Source organism: Muscardinus avellanarius, assembly GCF_963383645.1.
Source record: "Muscardinus avellanarius genome assembly, chromosome: 8".
In the NCBI taxonomy this organism is placed as follows: domain Eukaryota; kingdom Metazoa; phylum Chordata; class Mammalia; order Rodentia; family Gliridae; genus Muscardinus; species Muscardinus avellanarius.
Genome location: NC_137794.1, coordinates 65466420 through 65490497, shown reverse-complemented (window position 1 = coordinate 65490497; position 24078 = coordinate 65466420). Strand labels below are relative to the sequence as shown.

General features: G+C 45.3%; 1 protein-coding gene across 1 annotated transcript in view; it reads left to right on the top strand.

The window, feature by feature from the left end:
* Nucleotides 1–16889, top strand: part of FYN (FYN proto-oncogene, Src family tyrosine kinase) — a gene marked incomplete at its 3' end in the record, with an annotated part of 135176 nt that extends 118287 nt beyond the window's left edge. Inside the window, exons 11-12 of the mRNA XM_080699813.1 lie at nt 3168–3299; nt 16681–16889. Of these exons, the coding sequence (XP_080555939.1) occupies nt 3168–3299; nt 16681–16889 (341 nt within the window). The remainder of the gene's footprint in view (nt 1–3167; nt 3300–16680) is intronic.
* Between the last annotated feature and the right edge of the window lie 7189 nt (nt 16890–24078).

Sequence of the window (24078 nt, the reverse complement as noted above, 5' to 3'; positions counted from 1 at the left end):
TACACAGGGTGTGGCAGTGTCCTCCAAGGCTCACAATATCCATGACATGGCATGGATGATCATTACCTGCAGAGTTCATGGCTTTTCTTCAAATAAGATACAAAGGAGAGAAATCTGTGTTGGCCTCTGAATTCTGCTCCCAAACAGAAGAATTTCAAAGAAGAGTGAATCTGCTTCTTATATAACAATACCTAATTAATTGTAGTGTAATTCTCCTGACCCTTTCTCCATACTGCTTAGAAGACAACTTTGATCCTGACTGTATGCCTGCCACAGCATCTGTGAAAAAAAAAAAAAAAAGAAAACTCAGAGCAGACCTTTATTTTCAAGCAAAGGCAAAATTAATATTTGTGATTTTCTTTCAATTATCTGAGCTTTCCTAACTTCATCCAAGGAAAGTACCTGTTTACAGCCCTCAGCAGGGCCACCTATGGGATTGTATTGGTCATATACTGGGCAATTTTAGTGACATTGTTCTCAAAGACTAGAGTTTTACACTGTGCAAACTGAATAGCCAGGCATCATGGTGCAGGCCTGTGATTCCAGTACTTTGGAGACTGAGACAGAAGGATCATGGGTTCAAGGACAGCCACAGCAATTTAGTGAGACCCTTAGCAACCTAGCAAGACCCTGTTTCAAAACAAAATATAAAATAAAATTAAAAGAGCTGTGGGTATAACATCTCTGGATATAACATCTGAGCTAAACATTCCTGGGTTCAATCCTCAGTACCAAAAAATAAAATAAAATGAGCAAATAATAAAGCGGGCCAATGTGACTGTTTGGTATATTGGCTTTTTTTTTTTACTTAAAATTATGAAATCTTCTCTCATATAATCCCAAATAACTCTATCCAAATTTTACATAGTTTGCTTTCAGCAGTCCACACCACTTCATCCATGTTGCATGAGTCAAAGAAGTAAAGACTCCTTTTGCCTGTCATTTTATCTATAGAATTTGTTTATGCAGTAGAGAAAAACTGTCCCATATGCTTCAGAGATTTCCGAGCATTTGGCTTGAGAGATGGTTTAAATGGTGATGAACTGAATACACCTTTAATTTTCTGAAGTAAGCAAACTCCAGCTGAGGTTTGGTCCAGGGCAAAGTCTGCTCTCAAGGCTGAAGAAAATCTATTGCATTAATCCCAGTAGCTCAGAGTCCACAGCTGCGTGAACAGAAAACTCAAGGACAGGAAGCGTGAGGAGGATGCCCGGAGAGAAACAGTAGAGAGGACACCAGGACCTGGTGGGCTCATCGCCACTTAAGGGAAGACATCATTATGCTTGAGAAATAGAGCTAATTAACAGTAACAGTGCACAAAAGCAGAAGAGAGCTACAGAATAACTTTTCTGCTCTAGTGTTAATGTAAGATGCCACATAATGAAATAGTAAGTTTTTTTAATATATTTCATTTCACACTGGTATAGAAGAGATGGAGAGGAAAATTATATTGCCAGAAAATGCCAGAGTAGATTTGCTAAAGTTGTTATCATGTACTGTATTTAAAACAAAAATATAATTGCTGTAATTTATCATATGCCTGGATATTAAAACCCTGCTAATTTAAAGATTTTAATCATTTGCCACTTTTGTGCATAGTGACTTTTCACGGAAGATGCTATGAAAATTTCTGATTTCATCAGCCTTTTATGATTTTTAAGAGCTTTTTAGCATAATTAACATACTTTAGACATATAGTTGTGCTTATATAAGTAATAACAATTTCCTGGGGTCTTTTTTTCTTTTTTTGAGGGGGCCACTGGGGATGGAACCCATAAGCTTCTACCTCCAAGCTACACCTTAATCCTTTAAAAAATAGGGTCTCCCTCAGTTGCTAAGCTGACTTCGAACCTGTGGTCCTCCTGTATCAGGCCTCCCAAGTATGGGAATACAAGCATCACCATAACTGGTTCCTGTGTTTTTCTTATAGTTTGTTCAATGAAATATCTGGAACTGCTCTGTAATTGCTCAGATGTTTTATAATGTGTGAGAACCCCAGATGCTGAGTCCATTTTAACTCCCTGCACCACATCTAGCACTGTACCCCAGCCTTCCATTGGGTATGGGGAAAGGATTCTTTTAACAGAGAAATGTGAAAGACATGAATCTACTGACATCAGCATGCATTTGCTCCCTGGTCTTGAGAAATCAGAGATTCCTAAATCATTGAGTAAAACTTCTCTTTAAAAAACAAATCTTGGGCCAGTCGTGGTGGCATATGTTTATAATCCCAGTAGTTGGGAGTCTAAGACAGGAGGATCACAGGTTTGAGGTCAACCTCCTCAACTTAGGCCCTGTTTCAGATAAAAAATAAAATAGGACTGGGGTTGTAGCTTAAAGGTAGAACACCCCTGGGTTTAATTCCCAGCACAAAAAAAAAAGAAAGAAAAGGAAAGGAAAAAAATTCTAAATCGTGCCCTCTCTGGCTGATAGAAAAAGGGAGGTAAGAAAAGGATGGTATAGTGCAGAAGAAAAAATTGCTCTATGAGTAAAGTTGGTGACTACAGGAGAAAGGGTGGAAGGAAGAAAGTACAGGGAGGAAACAGCCAGGAGCAAAATCACTCCTCTGTTGTGGGTGTGGGAGGCCTTGGGGAAATACAGCCCATTTCAACATAACATATGGGCTGCATCCAATTGTCTCCACCCTGGGAGAAGCATGGCGTTTGATGGTTTTTGTGCACCTCATAAAACCAAACTATCAGCAGGCATACTTGAGGATTCATGAGAGCAGCACAAAAATCGAATCCTGCTTTATTTATTAAAACAGCATTACTTCAAAACACCAAAAACTATATAAATCAGTTTCCTAAATCACAAGTCAAGAAGCCTACTCCAGACCCAACCTGCTACAGTGTGTGGTCATAGGTTCAAATTCAAGAAGTCAGTCCACCCCCCCCACACACACACACATACACTTCATCCCCACCAACCTGTTATTGAGATATTAAGGAACTTTGAAGTCTAGCCCTTTGATGGAAAAATGAAAATTAGACTGACATGCTTACGGTCACGGAGCCAGGTACAGACCATACATCTCAATCCCAAACCTTTCCAGTTTCACCTCCTTCCTGTCCTATCCACCTACTCCTTGAAAGTAGATTTTCCTTCCCTCGCTGCAGCAAGTGTGGGCTTTCTTCCTGATGAATAACCAGGTCTTTATTCTGCAGGTGCAAAGTTCCCCATTAAGTGGACGGCCCCCGAAGCAGCCCTGTACGGGAGGTTCACAATCAAGTCTGACGTGTGGTCTTTTGGAATCTTACTCACAGAGCTGGTCACCAAAGGAAGAGTGCCATACCCAGGTAAGAACAGAATCCTTGGGAACGGGCCTCTGAGGAATTCTCCTTTGACACCATTTGGGGACACACACACACACACACACACACACACACACACACATACACATGTGGTCTTTCTAAACCCTGTGCTCCATTTTCTGCCAAACAGGAGTTTGAAGAATATGAACAGGTATTTAGGCAGAGAAAAGCAGAATTGGGAGCTATCAGAGCATGCAGACAAGAAGCCACCATGACCTGCATGCCAGGAGTAATGTAATTAGCAGCCAGTATGAATGCTTCAGTCTCCCCAGTTTATGGAATCTCTCCTCTCTCAGTGGGAGCGCGTGTTTGCAGCTCCCAGAGCAAAAATGTCACCACAGAGCCTTCGCCCAAATGGAGTTTGCAGACATGTCTGGGAAAGAGAAGGAGAAAAGCCCCTGCTGCTTTTTGATCACACCATAGCACTGACCCATGGAGCAAACCTGGCAGGGAGAAGCCAGGACCTGTTCTCTCTGCAGGTCCCGGCTCCAGATGGCCAGAGAGCAGAGGCTCATGGAAGGCAGTTTAGAGACACTCACTCACTGCCTGTTGCTGTGCAGTTAAAATACACTATACAAAAGCAACTGTCGTGTAAAGGAACTGGAGATTCTTAGGCCCAGGAATTTTTCCGAGTTATCAGATTCACACTCTCCAAAGGAACCATAGGTCGAGGTTATCCATGTTTAAATTCATTAATTTAGACAGATGGAGACATAAAGGACACTTGTGCCATTTCACCTCCACGCTTTAGTGGTTATAGCACAGGGACGATCTGCTTTTTGAAATGTTAAGGACATATTTTTCAGTTATTGCTGAGCAAAGAAAGAACATAACTCTCCCTCATTCCCTGCCTAAAAAGGAAGCTTAAGAAAAAAAAAATGCCACGCAGTGATAGAAACGATAGTGGAGATTAATGAGGAATGCGAGTCTCTTGCAAATCCTGGGTTTGTAATCATATCTTTGCAGTCAGAGGAGCCAGAGAGAGGCGATTAATTCGTAATCCCTTTGTTCATTTTGTACGATTGTTTCTGGTCATCCTCAGAGAACACAGAGAAATGCACATAAAGAGGATGTCTTTCTGGACTGTTATAGCCTGGAGACCCCAAGGAGAGCCAGGTTGGCACCGAGGCAGGATTGACAAAATCCCTGCCTCTGACGTGCCGGCCTTGGGCGCTAGGAGAAACTGGTGTGAGTTGGTTTTATTGATGCAGCAGCCGCTGCTCTAGGCATGCACAAGTGGGCATACTCTCTGGGAATAGCCAACCAGCTCAGAAGAAAGGGCCGCCCGAGGGGGCTGGAGCACAGCATGGGTGCTTTTGAATTGCTTCTCAAGGGGGAAAATGTGCCGGTCTCGGGATTTTGAAGATGTGAAGGCACCTCTTTTTTTTTTTCATTGTCTGCATTTTGAACTGATTTCTTCCCCGATCCCCCCAGGTTTATAGTCACCCAGCGTGTTAAATGCAATCAGGGGAAAAGGTTAATGTTGTTGTGCGTTTTCTGTGAAGCCTTTCCTTCCAGGAATACAAAGCTGCTTTTTGTTTCTCAGGGTCACACACAGAAGCCAAGACAAAGGGTTGGGGGTGGGGGCCCCAGAGAAGACAGGCAGGTGTGTTTCTGAGGGACGCTTTTGTCAGGCTGGGTTTTAGCAGAATGAAAATGGCCTCGTTTTACAACTTAGACGAGGGCTGTCCATTCAGCATCTCAGCATCTCTCCTGCCAGTATGAACTGTGCCAGGCATTTGTTCTACCTGGGAAAGTACAAAGAAGACATTCACAGGCAGCCCACACTCACTGGTGCCCGCCTCAGGCCAGGCGCTGTTCTAGGGGCTGGAGGGAGAACTGAGAAAGTGAACAAAGGGAGCCCTGCACTCCCGGAGCTCACAGCCACAGAGAGCCAGGAAGAAGTCCAGAGAAATCGGTCCTTCTCCTGACTTATTTGTGATGAGGGGGAAGGCCTCTCCAGGGTATGGATTCCCTGAGCTTATCCACTGTGTGCCCCAAACCTTACTCCTCATGATGAGGCCGGGGCCCCTGCTTTAGGCGCCCCCATACAACAGGAGCCAAGAGGGCCCTTCAAGTGAGAACGTGTGAGGGCGGCAGAGGACTTGGAGGATTAGAACTAACCCCAGCGTCTTCTGCATCGATCTATCTCCGAGCAACTGCTGCTCTCCGTGGGCTTTGATAACCACCCCTGATTCTGCAGGGGCGGTGGGGAGGGGGGGTTTGTGAAGGCAGGGGAACCAGACCTTGGAAGGTGAGCAGGGTTTCCTCCGCATCGAAAGAGCAGGAAGTTCCCAAAACCTGGCACATGGGAAGGCGCCAGGGCCTGGGAGGGCAGGGCCAGTTCAGGAGCCATGGGAAGAGCCTGAGGAGAAGAGGCCCTGCGAGGAAGGTAGCTGGAGGTGCACCCAGTTGTGAGGGGCCTGGTTTGCTGCCACAGGGAGGCATTGAGACCCAGCTGGTTGGGGCCAGGGAGCTGTGTTTGGGGACACAGGTGACATGAATTACTCCTCACCACCGAGAACTGCAAAAAGGTGTCCCCAGGCCTGTTCTTCAAGCTATGTGTGCTTCTTAGTTTTATTTTGTAACTTAGCTCTGATCATATTTAATTGGACTTCCGATGGTGACAGAAAACTCTTCTTGAGGGAGAAGCTTCTGCAGAGGACCTGCAATTATAGGATTATGATCTTAATGAAGGATAATAGTTCCAAGGAACAAACAGTTTCATTAAGCCTCATCTTGATTGTCGCAGTGAAAGGAAGGACCTTCCTCCACGTTCCTGCAGGTCGTTGATGGGCCAAGTCAGTGGGGTGTGCTGAGGGATCCCTCTTCAGCTCTTCTGAGTTGAGTCTGGGTGGCTGTTGGTGGTACCCCAGGACAGACTCCCAGTCCCTGTCCATCAGCAGCTTCCATTCTGCTTTTTTTTTTTTTTTTCCTTTTTGCAGTACGAGGAATGGAACCCAGGAGCATTGTAACTCCAGGCTACACACCCAGCCATACTTTTTAGTCTTTTTTTTATTTTTTGAAACAGGGTCTCAATCCAGCTGAGTTGTGATGGGCCTCGCTAAGTAGCTGAGGCTGTCTGCGAACTACGATCCTCCGGTTTCAGCCTCCCAAATGTTGGGTGCTGGGATTACAAGCATGCGCCACCACAACCGCCACCCATTCACCCATTCTGCTGCTTTTTTTTTTTTTTTTTTTTTTTTTTTTTGCAGGTCTGGGGATGGAACCCAGGGGCATTTGACCTCTGAGCTACACTCCCCTGCCTTATTTTTTTTTTCTTTATTTTGAAACCAGGTCTCACTGAGTTGCAGAGGGCCTCACTAAGTAGCTGAGGCTGTTCGTGAACCGCAATCCCCAGGTCTCAGCCTCCTGAATGCTGGGATTACAAGCGTGAGCCACCATGCCTGGCTTCTAGCTCTATTTTTTATTTTTTATTTTGAAACAGAGTCTCACTGAGTTGCAGAGGACCTCACTAAGTAGCCAAGGCTGGTCGTGAACTGCGATCCTCCTGTCAGCTCAGCCTCCCAAATGCTGGGATTACAAGTCTGCACCACCATGCCTGGCTATTTTCTTTCATCTTCTTTTTGTTTGTTTGTTTTTTGGCAGGTGTGGGGATGGAACCCAGGGTCATTTGACCTCCGAGCTATACCCCCTGCCCTATTTTTTTATTCTTTATTTTGAAACAGACTCACTAAGTTGCAGAGGGCCTCACTAAGTAGCTGAGGCTGTCCGCAAACTGCCATCCTCCAGTCTCAGTCTTAGCCTCCCGAATGCTGGGATTACAAGCATGCCTCATTCTGCTTTTTGATGTGGCAACTTTTCAGAGAGAATATATTTTTAATTCATTCTTTTTTCAGGAGTGGTAGATAGTGGGACCTTTTCCTGAGTTCTTCCATACCTGAAAATGGCCTTCTGTCACATAGGAAAGATACTTTAGCTGATAGGTGAGGCTGAAGGTGGGGGAGGACAAAGTGATTTTTAGTGAGTTTTATAAGTCTCCCAGGTATTTTTGCCCAACGTGAAAGTTCAGAAAGAAACTTAGAATGGAGTGTGTGAGTTATGTGTAAACAAAGGCAAATGGATTGGCAGCCAGTAAAACATTGGATTGGTTGGTTAGTTACCATGTTTTGTGAAAGAAAGGGAAAGAAAAGCAAGGAGAGAAGGACAATTTCAAACTGAACAAGAGCCTTGAAGCAAAGGAGTCTTGGAACATGGTTCTGAGATGGAGGAAGAGGTGGTGAAGCCCTGTGGCCGCCCCTCACAGGGCGAGGAGGGCTGCTTCTGAGTAACAAAGATGGACGCCCATAGGTCCAGAAAACAGCTCCGTTGTATCCATCCCTGCTGGCAGCCTCCCCAGGAGGCCTCCTCAACATCGCAGTCTAGCTTGTTCCCTGGAAGCCAGGAGTTTGAACTATTCTTTGCCTCAACATGAGAACTGGTTTTGTGCTGATGGATTGTTGCATAGGAGACGACGGCACTTATGTAAAAGCCCTCCAGGGTTGATGTATAGGCTCGGGGTGATGCGGTCTGGCCTGTCATTTCACCTGCAGAACCTCGCTCAAATCTTTCTTTTCCTCTCTGCCTTCCCTGCCACTGTCAAGCTGTCACCTCTCAGGGAGTGACCTCCTAATGGGACTTCCTGCCTCCAGTCTCTCCCTCCCCCCACTATTCCATCACCGTCACCAGCAGAATTGTTATCCTAGAAAACACAGACCCGGTTACTTCACTGTCCTGGATAAAAACGCCCAGGGCTTCCCTCTGCCCTCCGGATAAACACCAGAGGCCTTCATTTTTGCATAGCCCTTCATAAGTCTTTTCCTCAGTCATTCTATAAATATTTATGAAATGCCTACTCTGTGCCAGGTACTGTTCCAGGCACCAGGAGTAGAGCAGTGAGCCAACATGGAAACTCCTGCCCTCATGAACTTTCTTCTTGAAGGAGACAGACAACAACAAGGAAAAATAAGCAAAGCCTATTGAATGTAGGGCTGATAAGAGTAGAGAAGAGAAAACAGGGGAGGGACGAGAAGCTATCAGAACAGCGTGGCAGGAAGGAGGTGGCTGGGGAAGGTGCTGAGTGCAGACCTGCAGGAAGCCAGGCTCCGGCTGGGTGGGTGTCAGAGGACAGGGAGAGCTGCCACTATAAACCCTGCAGGTCACAGGCTCAAAGCCAGCTTCAACAACTTAGTGAGACCCTGTTTCAAAATAAAAAACATGAAAAATGCTGTAGCTCGGAAGGTAGGATGCCACCCTGGGTGCAATCCTCTGCACCAAAAGAAAAAGTATGCAGAGACCTGAAGAACTGCAAGAGCAGGAAGTTCCTGGAGCAGATCAGCCAGGGTCATTGTTAGGACGGCTGCTGAGAAGGGAGGGAGCCTGAGCAGGAGAGCGACATGACCTGACTTGATTTTACCCTTGCCATCCCTGCCCTTCACACTCCCAAAACACACCAAGAGGTCTCTCTTGAACATGTGTGTCTCCCTTCTGCCCAGAATCCTTCAAAGCTGACCCAGACAGCACCACCTCCATGAAGCTTCCCCACCTCTAGACCAAACTGTTGCCCCTCGGCTCACTGCCATCACGCCTGGCACATCTCTGTTGAAGTCCCTGTAACATGCCTGCATTTCCCAGTAACTCTGCCCTCCTTGAGAAGAAGAGAGCCCCTTTTATGTATCCCCAAAGCCCAGCGCAGCATCTGCCCCATAGTAGCTTCTCTGTTAATAAATGAGGAAATGACAGGAAACAATCCTATAAGGTTTTGGAACTAATATTTTTTAATTGGGCTCATAGACTTCAAAGCTTTTTTTTTTTTTTTTTTTTGGTGGTACTGGGGTTCCTGGAAGCCCTTCTATCTCCGGACTACACTCCCAGACCTATTTTTACATTTTTATTTGGAAACAGGGTCTCCTAAGCCAGCGCATGCGCGGCTGGCTTCGAACCTGCGCGATCCTCCTGTCTCTGCCTCCCAAGCGCGGGGATTACAAGCGTGCGCCACCACGCCTGGCTACTTAAAAGCTTTTTAAAGCTTTTCCATCATCTTCACCCACGGGATATTTTCCCAGCCAGGAGTGATCCTCTGTCCTCACAGTTGTTCTGGGCAGTTGACAAACACCATGTCCCAGCACCATTTCAGGCAAAATGCCCCGGCCACTCTGTGCCCTGGCCCTCAACCGAACACCTGCTTTGTGTCTGGCAGAATCCAGCCAAGCAGGAATGTTCTTATAAGCAAACTGCATTTATTCATGTGTTTGAAGCACTTTCAAATCTTTCAGCAAGTGACAGCTGCTTGACTTTTCCTGAGTGCATCTAGTCACTTGATAAGAACTTGAAGAGGTAAGGGAAATTAGTGAAACCAGTAGCCTGGTAAAATTAGTGAAACCATTATTTCTGAAATAATGACAAATCTCATCCTGCTCCTCCTTCTGAAGTTTAGATGTGTAATCCTGTGTCCCTGCTGACTAGAGTAGATTTTTTTTTTTTTTTTTTTTTTTTTTTGGTGGTACTGGGGGTGGAATCCAGAGGCTTTCTACCTCCAGGCTATACTCCCAGACCTTTTTTTCTTTTTTTTTTTTTTTGAAACAGGATCTCACTAAGTTGCTGAAAGCCTCACTGAGTAGCTGAGGCTGGCTTCAAACCCATGCGATCCTCCTGTCTCAGCCTCCTAAGTGCGGGGATTACAAGCGTGCGCCACCACGCCCGGCTTAGAGTAGATTTCCCACGGGTGGGACGGGTGGGACGGGGTTAGGACTGGGCGGGCCAGAGGAGAATGGGAAGTGGGATGAAACCTCCAACCTTAGCCGGCGTCCAGGGTGCTCTGCCTACCGGCCAGTCCCCCATCCCGAGAGCCTTGCCCTTGGCTCACTGCGTTCCCTCAGAGAGGCACTCCTTCCCAGAATGCCCAGAGTCGTGCCCTCACCTTCCCTACAAGTTTCTCTTGGCCAGTGTGGCCAGAGAGAGGGCAGGGGGAACCTCGAGCCTGTGCCCCGCTGCTTCTCTCTCAGCTCTGCAGCTTCTCTCCCTTCCAGGGACAGCCCACCCTTTTTCTCTTCTCCTTTTCCAGGACAAAGGAGTTTTTATGATACTTTATTATCATCTTTCAATAACCTTCATGTATTATGGTACCTGCAGCCATCATTTCTGTGTCGATTAATACAGTGGGCTTAATAAAAATAGCTGCCCTGAGGTTATCTGGTAAGATGGGCAAAGAGAAACAAAATGAGTAATTATCGTGCCTTCTCAAGACCAGTCCTCTATTTTCATCTACACGCTATGATCAGCATCTCTGTGCCCAAAATTATTTCTTTGATCCTATACCAAAACCTAACTCGAAGCCTCCTGGATGTTGCCCTAAGACGACTAGAGCATGCTAATCTGATCATATGAGCGCACGCGACTGTACAGGCTCATGCTGAGCAAACACCATTACCGCAGCCCTCCTTCCCCTCAGCTCCAGCAGCAGTGCTCCACAGCCGAGTAAACAGAAAAAGCTTTCTGTAGGGCTTATGCAGAAAAGGAGCAAGGGGCCCCTCAGACGGAAGCCCTCACACACACACACTATAGTAGCATTTCCTTTGAAGGGAAGGCACAGTTTGCAAAAGAAATTTGATGTCTGACAACCTGAATTTCATTCCCATTGTTAAATATTTAATTATTCACACGGCACAAAAACCCAGGTTCGTGCAGCCGGTAGTCAAATCCAGATGCAAACATGAATAGAAAACAGTTAAGACCTCTGATTGTGCCGGCATGGCCCCTCTGAGGTCTGTACTGGGAAGCCGTGCAAATGGGAGGCTGCAAAACACACTCTCCTTTCATAGAAGATGTTTTCTCAAAGAGCTGAGAGCACAGCTTTCAGAATGCTGAGCTGTACTGTTGATAAGCGGAAAAACTGAGACCAGGGGAAGTCAGGTAACCTTCGAGAAATGCAAAATCAGAAGTCTAGAAGGGACATTGAGTTCAGCACTCTGCCAATGAAAGCAATCTTTATTCCTTCCCTAAAAAAATCTAAAAAGGAACAAGCATGGGGGGCTCACACCTGTAATTCCAGTACTTGCAAGGCTGAGACAGGAGGATTGCAGGTTCAAGGACAGCCTCAGCATGTCATGAGACTCTCATCAACCTAGTGAGACCCTGTTACAAAATAAAAATAAAAAATAGGGCTTGAGGGCATAGCTTGAAAGTAGAATGCCTCTGGGTTCAATCCCCAAGGGAAAAAGAAAGGCTATAAAGAAAAAAGGGGAGGATCTATAGCTCAAAGAAGAGAACCAGGGGCACTTAAAAGGAGAAGAAACAGCCAAGACAGGACTGCAGGTTAACGGCCAGCCTAACCTGCTTAGTGAGACCTTATTTTAAAATAAAGGATAAAAACATGGCTAGGGGTTTAGCCCAGAGGTAGAATGCCCCTGGGTTTAATCCTCAGTACTAAAAAATAAATAAATAAAAAAGAGAAGGAAAAAAAAAGAAAAGAGAACACACACATAGGAGAACCCACGTTGTTGGCAGCCCGCAGAGTAAGGATTTAAAAGTGAGAGTTGAGGGGAAGCCAGCAGAATGATTCAGAGGATGGGATAGTCATATGGCAGCAGGCGAGCCGTCCACGTGGCTGGAGAAGCTCGGCTTCAGTGCTCTGGGCAGGCTGACCAGAAATGATACGAAAGCCATGATCATGCTGGAAAGCCTGAAACCCAACATGGCAGGAGGCTCCTCTGGGGGATCTAGGAAAAAGGGACTTGCAGAGAGACCCCAGAACAGCTGTCTGCAGAGATTCTCTGTGACCTGAGTAGGTGGAGTCACATTCCTCCAGTGTCCCTCCGAAATGGCCGGCTCTCCATTGAGAGAGCAGGAGGCAGGCTGCTCCGTAGTGGATCGGCGGGCCCAGGAGAGGGTTGCAACAAACCCAGGAAGGCGCTCCGTGCTCTGTGCTCTCCTCCAAGCAGGAGGCTGGGAACCTGCAACAGCAGTGCCGGGCACCTACAGCACGGCGCTCCCGTACTCCTACACTGGCTGCAGGGACTGTCCCAACTGTTGAAATGGTCTCTACTGCAGCCCTCACTCCGATGCCAAGAGGCCAAGCTGTTGGTGATAGTTTCCCTAAAATGTGTCCAGACACTGTGTTTCAATGTTTCTGTCTCTTCGGTTTCTCCACTGACCTTTTCTCCACTAAAATTCAAAAAAGATATAGAAAAACATTCCCAGGCTCTTCCCTACCTCAGCTGGAAGTACAGTGAAAAGATTTTTCTCTCTAGAATCCCCCTGTTCCTCAAGACTCCCCTGGTCGCCCCCAGGCCCCTGGTCATTTGTGTCCCCCTCCCATCCACTGCCCTTTGCCGTGACATGAGTTAAAGCTGGTGTCTTTGGAATGGGGGCTAAAAGAGAGGAAGTAACTGCTTTCCTTCCAACAAAAATGTGAAATCATCCTTTGGAAAATGAAACGGCCCCATCTTTGTCGGGCGTGGTGGCACATGCCTGCAATTCCAGTACTGGGGAAGCTGAGACAAATCCCAAGTCTGAAGGCAGCAACTTAGTGAGACCCTATTTCAAAAAGTGAAAATAAATCCGTGCATGGTGATACACACTTGTAATCCCACTGCTTGGGAGGCTGAGACAGGAGGATCTCGGGTTCACAGATAGCCTCAACTACTTAGTGAGGCCCTCCACAATTTAGTGAGACCTTGTTTCAAAATAAAGAATAAAAAATAGGGCTGGAGGTATAGTTCAGAAATAGAATGCCCCCGGGTTCCACCCCCAGTACCACAAAAAAAAAAAGTAAAAATAAAAGCTTAAGATGTATCTCAAAAGTAGAACACCTCTGAATTCATTCACCAGTACCACAAAAAGGAGAGAGAGAGAGAAAAAGAAAGGAAGAAAGGAGGGAGGGAAGGAGAGAGGAAAGAAAGGAGGGAAGAGAAATGCCCATCTTTAGAGTAATATATAGAGTAAAATGTATTTTGCTGAAATTCTTCAAATAAATATGAAGCTCTTATAGCCGAGAAGACCACTGTTTTAAACTATCAACACAGTCTATTTAATTGAGCTACTGTTCATGAAATAAAGAGCAGCCCGGGCCGTGCTGAGTGGGCGTGTCTCAGCTATTGCACCTGGTGAAAGCGTGGGCCTGCGGGTCAGCCGAGTGGGCGGCTGGGAGGGAGCTGGTCTCACTCCATTTGTCCGCCAGGGGCGGTGTCCACATCCCTCTCTGGCTTTTCTGGCAACACTGTCACTGGTGTATCTCTGCTCGGCCGGTGCAGGGAATTGCTTACATTTGCTTCCCAGGCTTTGGGCGGTCTGGGGAGAAGGCATGGGAAGAGAAAGGAGAGGAGGAGGGGAGAGGCAGGTGCAGCCAGGAAAGGAGGAGGAGAGCGAGGAACACGCACCGAGGGAGGGCCGCGTGGCTACCCAGCATCCTGGGGAGGCCGAGGTACACCACCATGCCTGGCTGCAGCTGCCCAGGGAGCAGGCTGCCTCAGCACAGGCCACACGCTGACGTTCAAGTCGCCACATCTGCTACGTCCTAGTCTTGGGCTGAGCACTGGAAAAATAGGCTTGACCCAAGTGGCCAATTAAACTTTCCACTGGCAGAGATTGAATTAAGAGTTAAGGAGGGGGGTGTGTTTCCATTTGAGGAGTTTGTTTTTTAATGAAATGAAACATTTACTGGCATAAGCTCCACAGAGCCATGAGAGAGTGATTAATTAAGCTCTGTGGTGCCATTTTGGACGGAGAGTCACAGTGCCAGATTCAAGCCATGGGAGGCGTTTCCGGGGGTTAGAGCCTCCAGGGTCACCTGTCACCCCTTCAGAGCTCCAGGCCTTCTGCCTGCCTTTCCTCCCAGTGCTGTGGGCTCCTGGCAGGGGCTCAGACAGGGATCCTGCAGGCTCAGGCGCTGTGGTTTATGAAACTAAGGACTTTACTACAATATGCAGCAATCAAACTCTCCGGAGAACACGGTTGCTGCTAGGTGGTCACACTGGCTTCGGACACTCGGGGGCTGCCTGGGACGGGGAGGCTGCTGCCACTCAGGCCAGGATTCGCAGCCAACCCCTTGGGAGCAGATGTGAAAGGCAGCGGTGCAGCGCAGAGCCCGTGCATTATACAACCCCTCAGAGAGGCCGAGGCGAGGACGGACAAGGAAATAGAACAGTCAAGTGCCTCAGATCAGGCAGGTTTTATGGCCAGCTGAGATCAGTTTTGCTGCCAAGTGAGTTACAAAAAGTTTCTGGTTTTCAGAGCTTGTTGGATTTGGAGTCCTGGATAAGGAAATGCTGGCCCACATCCCTGACCCTGTCTGGCAGGCATGCTATAAGCAGAGGCCCGCTTCTCACCCCACAGCTCCAGGCACCTCCCCTGGCTCCCAGCTGCCTGCCCCGAGGCCTCAGCTTTGGGGAGCTGGAGGAGGATTTAAGATAATTAGCTTCAGGGCTGCTGCCTCCCCCTCCAACACCCACCTGAAGGAGGTATGCAGGCCAGTGTTGGGTGAAGCAGGCCCCAGGCTCCTCTCTTCCTAAAACAAGGGGCTGCCCTGACATGGGAGTGAGGTTATAGTGAATACAGTTATATCGAAGGCCTGTTCCAACACAGCAGAAATAATATATGGATTTTATCACCTCAAGAAATTATAATGGCAGAAGCCAGGCGTGGTGGTGCATGCTTGTAATCCCAGCTTTCAGGAGGCTGAGACAAGGAGGACCTAGATTCGTGGACAGCCTCGGCTGCTTTTAGTGAGGTCCTTTGCAACTCAGTGAGACCCTGTTTCAAAATAAAGAATAAAAAAATAGTGCTGGGGGTATAGCTTGGAAGTAGAATGCCCCTGGGTTTCATCCCCAGTACTGAAAAGAAAAAAGTAAAAAAAAAAAAAAAAAAAAAAAACACAGAAAGAAATTATAATGGCAGAGAATAAGAAAGCATCCTAAAAGAGCCATGGTTGACAGCCAGAAGGGGCCATTGTACACCCAGCTCCAAAAGAAACAACAGGACAAAGGGATCTGGCTACAAATGAGTGTCCTCTCCCTAGGGGACAGAGTTGGGCTCTGGACCAGCATCTCTAGCCAAGCTGATAGGGTTCTGGCTAGTGGGCTGCCCCCTCCTGCAGGATCAAAGGGATCTCTGTGCATTTGTTCTCCTGTTGGTGATAGCCCTGAGAGGCAGGGCAAGAAGTCTACTGTGTGGCTGGAAATCAGATTCCTGCTTTCGTAAATTAACTGGGTCAGAGGTTGAGGAAGATTCCAGATTACAGGCTCATGGCCACGAAGTAGTCAAAACATACAAGGTCTTGGCAGGGAAAGGACTTAGAATATGATATGGAAAAGGGGGGGGGGACCAGAGGGTGTGGCTGGCAGTAATTGGGATGGATCGGAGCCTTTACCTCACTCTGAGTGTGGCATTCCTGTACAGTCCGGGAAGCTGTGGCTGTGTATCCTGGTGTGTCCACATTTGGCAGCCCCCACCCCCCACAGAGGGTCAGGAAGGTCTGAGATGCTAGATGGCCCTGCTGAGGTCATCTGTAAACACCGGCCCTGGAGACACCTCAGGGAACTATGGGGTCACCCGCCAGACGGTGCCCAGCCACCCTGGCATGATGCAGGTCTCAGATAGTGCACCACCAAGAGTTCTCAGGCATGAGATAAATTAATTTATGAAGTTCACAGGTGGAACTTACGGATGCCCTTACCCAGGGGCAGCAAGCAGGCTTTCATGCTACGATTTTTTTTTTTTGTCTGATCAACTGAAGTGTAATTTACATTTTTCAGAATACACTTCAACGAGTTTTGACAAACAGTACATGCTGTAGAACAGAGGTTGGTAAACTACAGCCCAGGGGCCAAGCCTGGCTCTCGGCCTGGTTTTGTTTTGTGCTTGAATTTCCAAGGATTGTGCAAAAGAAGACAGAGATCATATGCCACCCAGAAAGCCAAAAATGTTATTGTTGACCCTTTACAGGAAAAGCGGCTGGCTCCTGACACAGACTGTCTCCCTCACCCAGAGTTCCCCCTGACCTTTCGCAGGCATTCCCCCCTCCCGGGCCCTGGCACCCACAGATCTGCTTTCTATCCACAAAGGGTTTTGCCTTTTCTAGAATTTTATATAAATGAAATCATAGAGTGTGCTACCTTTTGTGTCTGGCTTCTTTCACTTATAATGCTTTCGAGATTCACTGTCCGGGGTTTTGCGTAAATGAGTTCTGCATCCCTTTGTTATTTCTGCATGGTAAGATATCCTATTAAAGGCAGGATTTGACTCCTGGGTGGGGTGGGGGCCCTCCTCATGTTTTAACCACGTGCCAGCTCAGAGGAGAAGGAAGGGGAGCTCAGGACATGGCGAGGGCCCAGAGCCCGGGTGCCAGCTCTCACCGCTCTTGTCTTCACAGGCATGAACAACCGGGAGGTGCTGGAGCAGGTGGAACGCGGCTACAGAATGCCCTGTCCGCAGGACTGCCCCATCTCTCTGCACGAGCTCATGATCCACTGCTGGAAAAAGGACCCTGAAGAACGACCCACTTTTGAGTACTTGCAGGGCTTCCTGGAAGACTACTTTACCGCCACAGAGCCCCAGTATCAACCTGGTGAAAACCTGTGAGAGCTGGCCCTGCAGAGAGAGGCCTTGACCAGAGGCTTCCCCCCACCCCCATTAGCTTTCAACTCCGTAGCCAGCTGCCCCGGCAGCCAGAACCGTCCAGGATCAGATTGCATGTGACTCTGAAGCTGACGAACTTCCATGGCCCTCATTAATGACACTTGTCCCCAAATCCGAACCTCCTCTGTGAAGCATACGAGACAGAACCTTGTTATTTCTCAGACTTTGGAAAATGCATTGTATCGATGTTATGTAAAAGGCCAAACCTCTGTTCAGTGTAAATAGTTACTCCAGTGCCAACGATCCTAGTGCTTTCCTTTTTTAAAAAATGCAAATCCTATGTGATTTTAACTGTCTTCACCTGATTCAACTAAAAAAAAAAAAAGTATTATTTTCCAAAAGTGGCCTCTTTGTCTAAAACAATAAAATTTTTTTTCATGTTTTAACAAAAACCAATCAGGACAGATGTTTCTTTTTTCTTTTTTATAAATATGAATATATATAATATATGTCCCTGTACATATACCATGTGGGTGCTAATGTGGAGACCGTGGCCAGCCTGGGCCACAAAGCTGTGGGACCCAGATTGAAACTTTCACTGCAAAATCAGCATCAAAGCACTGGCATTATTCTGCAAACCAGTGGCCTCATTTTTGGCTTTTGCAAAGCATGATTTTTTTGTTTGTTTGTTTTTTGGGTTTTGTTTTTTGTTTTTTTTTTCATTTGGATTGCACTTTTCGGGCTCATGACTGTACCTGTAGATGGTTGTTCCTTTGACTTTTCAGGAATCCCCCTCCCCCAAGCTGAGTTCACAAGCTCTATTACCAGTGTTTGCTCCCAAATACTGCGGTTTGTTCCGGAAACTTAGAAGTGAGCAAACTTAAGCAAGCAAACAGCCAGTCCTACCAAGAGAACTGGAAGATGGATACCACACAAACTTCTTGTATAAAAATATGAATGCTGAAATGTTTCAAATGTTTTTAATTTAATATATCTTGTAACCCACATTTAAATGGTCTAAAACCCCATAGGATTGTAGTCATGGCAACCTACTAAACTTTCTCATGCAACTAAAATTTATGGGCAAGGTCAGGGTGGGGGGTTGTACATGTCCCATTGTAAAATAAGTGTTTTAAATGTCCTGTACTGCTAATGAATGACTCTATGTCCAAGAGTTCTCCAGTGGAATAACTATGCACTACTTTACATTTCATGGGGATGCACAAAAAAAAAAGTATTACATTTTTAGTTGCTGTTTGTACCAACCTTGAATTACATATGTCTAACAACAACAAATCAAAAATCCTATTTCTATTGAGTTTTTAATACTGAGTAGCAACTCTGAAGACTTAATTCCTTTTTTGTTATGATTTATTTGTGAGTTTACATTTTTAAATTGTTTAACTTTCCTAATTTAGTAATTAAAAACAGAGCATTTTACATTTGAAATTTTTTTTGTTCATTTGTTTAAATCATGGTAGTTCTGTGACATATCTGTCCCATACCAGATGGTAAGGAGTCACCTGGTGCATTTAACCATTGTGCAGTGATTTCCAAATGACAGAAACATTCAGAACATCTGGAGATCCCTTCCCCCTGAAAGGCTAGCTGATTCAAAGGATTGCAAAACTAGGCATATCTTAGCATTTTAATTTATCAGACATTTTCTCTAACAGACATTTGCTGTGACCCACTTGTAGGAGAAAAAGACAATTACAGGAGAGTCTTTCTTGTCCTGGAGTCGGTTAAACATATTTCCCAGCGCCCCTTTGCTTCTAGAATGCAGTTGCTGAGTAGGAAGACTGTTTGGTATAGCCAAAGGGGCAGTGAGTGAGTCCAGGTCTGGTTCTGCCAACGTTCAGCCGCCTGTCAAGGAGCAGCTCAAGGCCTGTCTGGAAAAGAGGGAAAGAATGAGAGTCACTCATCCCAGCTCTAACTCCCTGTGATTCTGAGCTCACCGATGTCATTGGAGACTCATAAAAAGAAGCTTATTGTTGTTGTTGTTGCAATAACCTTTACATTTAGAAAAAGTTTCCAACATTTGGAGAAAAACAAGGATGAAACAGGATTAAACTACTTTTGATATTAATACAGTTGCTAAATTCATAAAATTCAAAGATTTTACTACATACAATGTTTATCACATTGTTGGGCAATTCATTAATACACTCTAGATTTTTTTAAGGATAACTGTATTTTTAAACCTCATATTCCACCTTGATGAACAATTTGAAGATATTTCTCTGGAGGATTTTTTTTTGTTTATATTTTGATTTATTCAAAAAATTTGGTGGTGGGGGGAACAAACAGGTTTTAAACAGATTCTTTAAGACAAGCCAGTTTCTTCAAGCCAAATTTAGCTCATCAATTGAGTTCATGGTGAATCTCTTAAAACAAAACTAAGGACTCAGATAAACCCGAGGGCATGCTTACAAAGTGCAGCTGTGGAACTGTTCTGAGATGCTTACAGCAGGGCTGCAGAATAAAAGGGTACCTAGAAGTATGAAAAAACCAGAGATATTTCAGGGTTGTTTCTTGCAAGAAACAATAGTGCTTTCAAGAGATATTCCTGGGGTCACCTTCAGGGAGTTCCAACATTTCCAGGGAGCCTCTCTCCTCACAAGTTGTAGAAGTTTAGGGTGAGGACACAGAATCCACTGACCAGAAAGTTCTCTCATTAGGAATAAAAAGTATCACCTTAGTTTCAAGCAGGTGTGAAATATTTTTTTGCTTTTAGTAACCTGGTAATAAGTATTTGCTTTGTTCCCTCAGGAGAGCTGCTATCTGGCATGGCTCTGCTGGATAGGAAGCCTTCCTAGCAAACCATTTCTTTTCACTTTTTAAAAATCAAATAATAAACTTACTGGAGAAGAGTATTAACAAGGTTTAGACATTGTAAACTGTGGCAAAAGGATTCCTGTTTCCCATTCTCATTGCAGTCCACGGTCCCCTCTGAAGCTGCTTTTCCTAGGGTGTGTTGATGGGCAGGGAGGACCCCGAAGCCCCTGGAAGACAAAGGGTCCCACATGTTAGAGCGCCAGGGTGTCAACTGGGCAAATGATGCATTTGGCTCTGCCGTGTATGGGGAACTTGGTGTTTTCATGAGAAAAATTAGGGGTATTTATGATCCCTCAAACACACCCATACCAACAAAGATTTCCTGACAAGCACCAGAGAGTGTTTAACCACCTTGGGAAAGACTAGAATCCTCCTGTGGCTAAATCTTGGCAGCAGAGGATTTTTCTAGTAGCATTAGAGCTGCAAAATTTTATCTTCGATTTCCCAGGGGGGCCTTACCAATTTCTACCACATTAATTGGAATGATTCCTTCATGATTCCTGAAAGAAGGTCCTGTTTTCAGCAGTCTGCAGAGAAGTGTTGCAAAGCTCACGGCAGTTGAGATGTCATCTATGTATTTGTCATGACTCGGGACAAGAGAGCCTCACTGGGCGGGGCAGGCATTTTATCAAGTTGTATTTGAGTAAAATGACACTTGGTTAATTTGTTCCTGAGAGGTATTTTTAAGAGACTTAGATGAATTTTGTTGGCTTCCCTATCACCATATGTTATACTGTTGGAATTCAATCCAGCTGTCGAAAATATTTGCTGGAAGGAAGATAGGGGGAGAAAAAAGAAAAAAGGAGAGAGACCAGCTTTGATTTTGGAGTAAAAAAGGAATCTCTAACAAATTTTGATTCCAAAAACAATATTGTAAAATATAGGTCACAAAAGTATTACCAAGTATATATGTTGCTTTTTATTTAATTCTCAAAAATAGATTATAACTCCATAGAAGAATATAATTGAAATACCTTTAATATCTTTGAAATATCAAATGGACCTTTACAATTTATATATGCCAATATTTACAGAAAGTTTTGATGATAGCCTTTTATACCTTGGAGCCACACTTAATCCTTTTTATTTTTTGTTTTGAAACAAAGTCTCGCTAGATTACTGAGGCTAGTCTTGGACCTACAATCCTGTCTTGGCTTCCCCAGAACTAGGATTACAGAGGTGCCCCATTATGCCTGGCTCATAATAAACTCTTAAGCTTTACCTCATTCTTTCCCAACTGCAAAATATTCAGAATCCCATGAAACAGGATGTACAAATATACCTTTATTTAAAAATTAAGGGCTGGAGATGTGACTTCATTGTAGAGAGCTTGCCTCACATGTGTGAGACTCTGGGCTTAATCCCCAGCACCACAAAGAAAAAATTTATTCTGAGGTTAGAAATAAAAAGTCTTTTTCCAGTATTGCAAGAACTCTCCTAACAAGAATGTAATCAATGACAAATGACTGCCCTCCCATCAACCAGAACACTGTGGTCCAAATACTTACAATTCTTATAATCACGTGTTAGTATCACTGACATGTTAATAATCCTGCTCTTCTTTTCATGTATTTTCCCTGCTAGACCATGTGTCCCTTGAAAACAGAAACTGCCTGACTTGTTCTCTGTTATTTTCACTGCACTTAGGACAATGACAAGATTATGGCAGATACCAGAAGGATGGAAGGATGGTTAGACGGACGATGCCCACCACCCAGTGTGGTAACTGGTTTACTTTCAAATGACACTCTTACCCGGGAGCCTGTTAGGCACGTGGGATTTACTGCCTTCTGCCCTCAGTACCAGCTCTACCAATTATGAACATGTGGCCGGCTCTCAGTCTCTGAGATGGAAGGAATACGAAGGCCCAATCTATGGCCTGAAGCTTCCAGAGCTTTCCCCAGAGCATCAACACCCAGGAGGATACACTTCTACCCTTGAACCCAGGGGCTGCATAAAGTAAATGGTACCAAGTGATACATAGTCCCAAAGTGCCTTTGAAGTGCATTTCAACTTGGTAATTTTATGAAAACTTTATATTCCACTCCTTAAGATATCCATGTTTGTCTTTATATAAAATTACTTTTCCAGATCATCTGTGTGTGCACTGTACCCACCTGTGATCTGTGCCCCCCTGGTGCACCTCTGTGTGACCACAGGAGCTCGGGTGAGAGGCACAGTGTGAGCAGTCATCCATGAAGCCTTCCTGCTGACTCATACATGGGGGAGGTAACAGTCTCCAGGAAAAGGAATGTCCTTATCTGGTTTCATTTTTTCGCTCAGTGAAGAACAGCCTTGTGATTGAGAATGAAACAGAGGAGGAGAGAATTGGATGATAAGACGGAAGAGGAAACTACCCTGGGCCACCTAGCCCTGCTGGCCAGCTGGACCCGGATGCAGCAGGTTAGGAGGAGGGCAGAGACATTGGATGAGGAGAAAGAACCCAGCCCCGGAGAAGAGAGGAAAGGAGAGGAGAGGAAAGGAGAGGAGAGGAGAGGAGAGGAGAGGAGAGGAGAGGAGAGGAGAGGAGAGGAGAGGAGAGGAGAGGGAGTGCTTGCCCAGGCCCTTCAGGGCAATGGAATAGGTGGAAATTTGTTCCTCCTCCAAATTTCATTACATACCTAGTATGGATTAGACCCTGTGCTTAGTACCAGAGATTCAAAGAGAGAAGATTCATATTCACAGTCTGATGAGGATGGAGACCCATTTGAAAAGCTGCAGTGGGCGAGCTGAAGCAAGACGTTAGAGAAGGAGCAGCATCTAGCCCAGTATGGAGCCCAGAAGAGGCTTCCTGTGAGAAGTGGCGCCTGAATTCAGCCTTGGAAAAAGTAGAAGTAGGTTATGTTTTGCTTAAAAGTAGGGCTCCAGTCTTGCTTGCTTCCACGTATATTGTTACCTTTTGATCCCCAGTCAACATTAGGGGCTACTTCGTGCTTTAAAGATAGAAGGTGGACAGCAAATAGGTCTAAGTGAAGAAATAAACATAACACATGAAATTTCTCTCTCTCTCTCTCTCTCTCTCTCTCTCTCACACACACACACACACACACACACACACACACACACACACACAGAGGAAAGTATACAGGCCCATCATTTAGACTCTGAATAATGGACTGAAAAGTGGAAGAAGTGGTAGGTAATACCATTCAAAGACAGAGAGTAATGTTTCAGGCAGGTCACTGGCTGCAATGTCCCAGTTGGAATATATGTGGAGATAGATTTATAACAGAATTGTTGGGGAATTCCACGCTACCTCTCAGTAACAATCAGTAGGGAAGGTTCTCCTATTTATACATCTATTATCATTCTCTCCTTCCACTACCTAGCCAGGCTAGTTTGCGTGAATTGAGGTGCAGTACATAAATTCATGGAGAAAGATATAAGCCAGCAATTGCAAGGCGTCCTGAGTGTCTTGTTCTGAATATTTCTCCTTTGGTTAATTATCAGGTGCTTGCTATGAAATAATCAATGGTAGCTAATTGGAAGCAAGAGAGAATGAAACAGGTATTACTCAGGTAGTGTTTTTAATGAAAAGCCTACACATAATACTGTGGGGAAATATCACAAGAGATTTTATCTTTTTTTTTTTTTTTGGTGTGTGTTTACAAAAGGATTCATTGAATCCATGCATAAACTAAAATCCAATTGTGTGGATCCTTTCATTTAGACTCCTCCCAGTGAGTGAGCACTGGAAGATACCAGGAGGGCAGCCAATCCTCTAGAGATGGCTGGGGAACCCAACCCATCCTAAAGGGAGCTGGAGCCAGAAGGTCTGTGGACTCCCAGAGAGCCAGGAAATGGTAAGCAAATGACAGCAGTTGCCTAGAGAATTAGGGGATGAATAACAATGCTTTCTGGTAAATTAACCATATTACATTGTGCTCAGGAAAGTGATGGGGAAAAAATCCTGTTAAAAATTGAATAATAATTTGCCCACATCATTTACGTAAAATGCATAATTTTCCTACTTCAGTGGACTTTAGTTTGATTTAAAATATGAGCAGCTCCAGGACTGTTCACCAAAGCATAATTTGTGAGATAATTAGGAAGGGGAAGAGGAATCAGACTGCAATCAGCACAGTCCTTCCTGAGCCACTTCACCTCCTGGCTCTTACCTGCAAATTTTGGAAAATATTTGTTTATACATTCCTGAAAGCCTCTAAGTGAAAGTGCAAAACATTAATCATTGTCATCGGTATCACTAAACCATGACCTGGCCATGTTTGAGAAGGAAAGCAACGCTTCATTCTTTTCAGTATTTTTTCTGCTCTAATTCGAATGAGTACTTGCTTTTCAATGCGGGGGTGGAGGATGGAAAGGTAGCAAAGCTATACTTAAGATGGCAAGCCAA